At 44.9% G+C, this 6,000-nt stretch overlaps 1 protein-coding gene across 1 annotated transcript in view; it reads right to left on the bottom strand.

Annotated features, from left to right (window-relative positions):
- Positions 1-247: 247 nt before the first annotated feature.
- LOC119448829 (low-density lipoprotein receptor-related protein 4-like) overlaps positions 248-6,000 on the bottom strand; it is a 192,902-nt gene continuing 187,149 nt past the window's right edge. Inside the window, 3 exon segments of the mRNA XM_049665923.1 lie at positions 248-2,857; positions 3,855-4,087; positions 4,632-4,690. Coding sequence (XP_049521880.1) covers positions 2,543-2,857; positions 3,855-4,087; positions 4,632-4,690 — 607 coding nt within the window. The 3' untranslated portion in view covers positions 248-2,542.

The raw sequence follows: 6,000 nt of genomic DNA, 5'->3' as shown, positions 1-6,000 counted from the left end.
CGCGCAATATTATAACATTGCTGAAAAAAATTACACCATCTTCCCGTAGGGGAACCCTGAGTAGTATGCAAGCAGCCATGGGGTCGACTCAAGGTAGTTTTCTCAGCTGTATAAACTTGGACATGCAGCAGCACTAGCAACGCGCAGAACTGTTGTCGACGCCGTCGCCGTTTTGCCCGCGTTCGCACCGAACGCGCGCGGCGTTGGTGACTGTTGCCGGTGCCTCTGGGGCGCCAACCGTCGCGCCTATAACCTAAGCTGCTTCGCATTATCGCGCACGGAGCCGCAGGTGTTGCCATTCGTTGCGCAATCCGGAGAGGAGAGGAGCGTCGGAGAGGAGAAGAGGAATGCCGAGAGGAGAGGAGATGAGACAAGGAGAGGAGGGGGAGGAGGATGCGCATGCGCAGAGAAGAGGAGCGTCGGAGAGGAGAGGAGGAATGCCGAGAGGAGAGGAGATGAGACAAGGAGAGGAGGGGGAGGAGGATGCGCATGCGCAGTGATGGTGTGGACGCCGCACGGCGGACTCAGGGAGGAACAGAGCCCCGAGTATACGATGCTTCGCATCTAAACACTGCGCCAGATTGCTGCCATAAAACGATAAACCACGTTGCTGGCTTACTTCACGCTAGATATCGCTGCTGCGAAGGTAGAACCACTCCAACAGACTAACATATCCCTGTTTTTCGTATTGACATGCCAACGCTTAATAAATACTTTCTCATGCTTACGTCAATGAAAGATACGTATGTTTAACAGTAATGCTAAGCATATTAAATCTCAGTGAAACTTCCAGCTAATACTGAAGTAATTTCTTTCTGCGGAGGGCCATAAATCAGCACGTATTTTCAAAATATATACTCACAGTGTTTCAGTCTAAGTTATGTGGTATAAAGCTGAAAATGCGTTTAAAAAAGCGTTCCGTCTTATTATTATTAGGATTATGCAAGACATTCTGATATAAGACAGCCATAAAAGAAATAAACTTGCTAGGCGTGAAAGTAAAACTAAAGTTTCCATGTGTGAGACATGGCCTATGTCTTAAAGCATGAGGGTTAGGATGCTAATATCACTTAAAGGATAATTGAGAAATACATATGGTGTACCATAGTTTAAGATTTTTTTCAGCTGTGAATGCTCGACCATGCTCAGTGAGGCTTAAGCTGTCATTCTGCATCTTCGTGCTTATTTTTGTTGTAAAATCATTATGTGGTTGATTTTGCTGTGTGATAAGAACACGAAATTCAACTAGGTGCTCAAGATCTCTTCATTGTTATGTACAATGTTTTAAACTTCGCTCGCGGAAACAAAATTCAAATGGACGTCATAACACTAAATTCTAACACACAACATCAGATCACAAGCCAGGTTCACTAGTATATACCATATCCTTAATTGGCCTGTTTAACGGTAATAGACAGCATAGTTTATGCTAACAAGGTGCGCAGCTTTAACGAGTGTAACTAATAGGAGCTGGCAGAATGTGTATAACAGGTCTTCATAACTCTTCAGCTTGTAAAAAAACCATCTCCATATTTTGTAAGTGGCGTCATTGATACAAGATAGTCCTCTAGTGTGTGTAGCATCGTATGCGACAAAGTTAATTGAAGAAGTATTTCGAGAGTTCCTGACATTTCCGAAAAAAATTGCCATGTGACTATTCCACCAGAAGTTTTAAATCACCCAGCTGAACACGCAGTTAACGGCAACACCCAGTTGCATGCTTAAGTAACAAATATTGCTAATCAGTTAAATTATCTAAAAGTGAGAAAAATACATTGTTCAATTTTTGCAAGCACACCATGCTCACTATAGTATAAGGTATTTGTGCTGCGGTTCTCAGTATTTTGTGTCCCTTTGTGACTTAGTTGTTGTTGAGTCAGTATGATTTAGCTAAATACTAATATAACACCCGGCTAAAATTGACATTGACATTAGTAGTAAAAAACCAAGCAATTTTATCTAAGTTACCAAAATGAATGTACCTGCAGATTTCCTGCTTCCTTCATGATGCAGATAGACATTGCTTCACTACTTTTCCTTCAATTGGGGTCTCAGAAGTAACCAAGAATCACGCTATTCCAGTACAGCCCACCAACACTCTGCTATGTAATGGCAGTCTTAATACAGTACCTCTACTTTAATGCTGCGCACTGTACGTGATTGAAAGAAGAGCAGTGAAGAGCTGTCTGAATGATTTATCCCGCAGTATAGCCAAATTTCTCATATATGTTGGTCACCAATATGGTGAAACCATCCGTGCTAGGTGAGTGCATCTCCATAAACAGAAAACAAGAAGACACATAAAGTATGCGAGGTTTAAAATACAGCATCTAGCACTTTGTTCGACTTTGCACTTTGTAAGCCGCGCACGAAGGGCGTAAGGGTACATGCTTCATACACGTGAACTTTGAGAGCGTTCATCCACAGCAACACAATCCTATTCGTCTGTTGCCGATGACGCTTGAGCTGTGTGTTTCGGTGTTGAGGACTCCAGTCCTCGGGGAAAAGAGCAACGCGCTCGCCGGCTAGCGTGAAGTCATTCTCAAATGTCCGTCTCTACCGAGGGCAAGTGATGCTGATGGTGATGAGGCTGCTGAGGCGCGTCGTGGGGCAGCGTTCTCCGCAGAGAACCACCGCTCCTGATGCTGTGGGGCGAGTGCCGAGGACAGGCAACCCTGGGAGGCGACGGTGGCGTCGGGCAACCTTGGAGACCCAAGTTGTACAGGGCCTTGCCGTCTCCGCCACCTGACGAGATGGTCAACATGCCCGATTCCAGCTCGTCGAGGCGTTTGCTCATCAGCGCAGCTACCTCGAGGTTGTCCAGCTTGTCTTTGCCGCCGATGCCGACCAACGCGGGCTGCGAATGTGAAGAAAGATTACTAAGAGTGCCTTGACTTAAGATTTCAATGGATTCATTGCCTGGTTTTATGCCTGCCTTCACTGCCCCCCTTTCTCACTTTCTCACTTCTCTTTTTTACACTCTCTTCGAGAATCATTTCTACTTATTCCTCCTCTCTAAGCCGAGTAGCACGTCTGAAGTTTGTGACACTCCCACTTTCGTTTGCGTTTTTTACATGGCGCTGTTCTTTTGTCTATGTGCTTTTCTTCTACATCTTTCTGTCTCCCTATACCCCTTCCACAGTGCAGCGTAGCAAACTGGATATCTATCTTCCGGTTAACCTACCTGCCTTACGCACTTATTTTATTTCTGTCTTCTCTCCCTGAAATGATATGCAGGCCCACAAAAAACTCTGCTATCATTAAAGGACTGCCCTCTCTAGATTTCTCTCTTTCTCTCTCTCTACGCGCCAACAAACGTAAAGGAACCGAGGTGTTATCCGCTCCAGCTAAATGAACTGGTGACGTAACATAGGAGGAAGATTGAAGCATGCTGCAGGAATTTAAAAGCCAAGAAGCATGGACTGCAATGGAAGGATTCACAGGCTATAATATTACGGGTGGGACCTTCGTTTGAATAAGACAGCTGAGGTGTAACATACACAGGATCAAACATTCCGCCACGGCTTTTCCAACTTTACCTCAACGATGGTAGCCAAATCACCGAGAGACTGAAATAGGTAATAACAGCTGCCGCCCAAGGGAACTAGCCTTACCATAAATTCGTAAATAGCCTAGATCAGACGTTTATCTTTCACTTGGTTATGGCTGTAAGAAGGCCACTACGTTTGATTATCGAACTGCAACAAAAGTGCAGACCACTCGGAATAAGCAAATTGTAAAAGTACGATCAGCGCTAGTCAGTCATCAGAATTACTGAGTATGGCAGCGATTAGTGCGATTTATATGGCTACATTTGACTGCGTTATGATGATTGCGTAAAGCCATGAGCTCACCTCGTGATTATCATAGCGTAGCTTGGGGCTCCAGCCCCAGGGCTTCTTGTCAAGGTAGTCAGCGGGACCGGGTGAGTGATTAGAATATCGGGCCATGTTCGGAGCCTGTCCCCTCTCGAGGGAACGGTTACTCCTGCTCTTCTTGCACCAGAGCAACAGTGCCCCCAATAGGAGCAACACAAGGGCTCCTCCAACGGCACTGAGAGCAATATATGTGCTCTGGAACATGGGATCTGAAACAATACCGCAGTGACGCAGAAGATCATGTTGAATTTGGAAACAGCGACCACATTGCAGATGTTTAAGACAGTGTGGTCGTTAGTCTCATGGTCACATTTAGTGTTGGTTACAATGCCGCTGAAGGCCAAACGACACCACAAAGTTATGTCCAATACACAAGCATAGACGTTTGGAAAATGCATAATAGCTCTACTAAGGTGCTGAACAAGCTCGGATGTAGAAGCAAACATTTTGTGATTTGTGCCGTCATAAAGCTAATAGGGCAAACATTTAAACCCTCTAAAATGATTTTAGTCACGTGTATGCTGTTTGTGGAACAGCGATAAATTGGAAGGAGACACAGGAAACGGAGGCGACACGAGCAGTTACATTATTCGATTGCTTTTGTAAGTGCAACAGAAGATAAATGGCAGTGGCACGGTACATTTCAGTTAACCGACTGAGCCGCCTGACTGTCGGCCCTTGAGGCAGTTCTGCTGAAACGGTCCAAGTTCAAAGGTAAAGGGAATGATTTTATTTTTGGTAAATACGGCTTACCATAAAATTTGAATCCTATAACGTGGCATCTTCCTCCTGCCATATCAGACGAACTGCAACTATAGGAAGAAAAATAAATATCGATGATTGAAAACACCGGATGCTCATCAGCACAATGCATTACAAGAGTTAGTGAAAGTATACCGCTGAAGTAGTGAGTGCACTCCCTACCCGAGAATGCGGTCGCAGTGACGTGTTAATACAGATAGTTCACACTTACAAAACCAGCCCCTAATTACAACGATGTTCTGACTTTACGCGTAGTGTTTTATGTTTTGGTCAAAACACTCTGCTTGGACATGCTTATGTGGGCAAAGTACAAAACGAGGAGAATATTTCGGGATATCAGTGCACTATTAAATTATTAACAGTGTGAGAGTCACCGCAGGGCAGTGGCTGTTTCGAAGAAGTAGGCGCGTGTCGTGTCTCACTGGTAAACCAAATGATGGTATCATAAGCAAATCTAGTGTTCTGCCTCCAAAGATTACATTTGAGTACATAAAAAGGTTCCGTGCTGCGTACTTGTTGAGGTGAAAATTGCTTTTCCTAGCGAGCGGAAGTGAGTGGAAAGCAGCCCAGACTGACTTATTTCGCCTGCATTAGGAACTTTCCTGCATCCACACCATTCGAAAAGCTTCAGTGAGTGACGCAAGGTCGGACTGATTCTTTGTGCATCTAACACGAAGCCTTAAGTGCAGCTCACATGTTCTTCTGTAGCTCTAACTTATATATATATTAAATGCACACGCAAATTTCGGCTAGAAGAAATTACTACTTTATATAGGTACCATCGGGTTGGAGCTTGGACGTTACTTCTTTAGATACAGTGCACATACTATTCGGGTTTTGGAAGTCCGCGCAATAATTGCTTCAGAGCATACAGTTAATATACCGCCTGTAGAGAAAAAAAAACTGCGCTGAACAAATGGTAACCGCAAGGACGCCCCCATGTTCACGTATCATTTTTGTTACGCTAAACATAATCAAGATATCATTCAAAAACAAGCACTTGCACATAGCACGTACAGTACCAGCGGAAAAAGATTAGCACAAGTGACTGGCGGCCGCAGCAGCAAAATCGTGCACGACCGACTTTTGACAGCCACCCCTGCTTTAGAAAACGGGGTGTGCCGCTGCGGTCACCAGTCACTTAGCGGCGTGTCGTGATTGTGCCGCTACGGCCACTTGGCACTTGTGCTAATCTTTTCGCGCCGGTTCTGTACGTGCGAAAATTGTGTAAGGCTTCTTGCGTATATTTTTAGACAGATGCCATGGCTCTCTGTAAGATTTCTATGTACTATTTGAGGTGCATCAACAGATGCGTTTCAGGCACGTGAACTAGATGGCGCCACCATACCAAAGGAGGCTC

The sequence above is a fragment of the Dermacentor silvarum genome, chromosome 4, assembly GCF_013339745.2.
Source record: "Dermacentor silvarum isolate Dsil-2018 chromosome 4, BIME_Dsil_1.4, whole genome shotgun sequence".
Classification (NCBI taxonomy): Eukaryota; Metazoa; Arthropoda; class Arachnida; order Ixodida; family Ixodidae; genus Dermacentor; species Dermacentor silvarum.
This window is presented reverse-complemented; position numbering and strand designations above follow the sequence as displayed.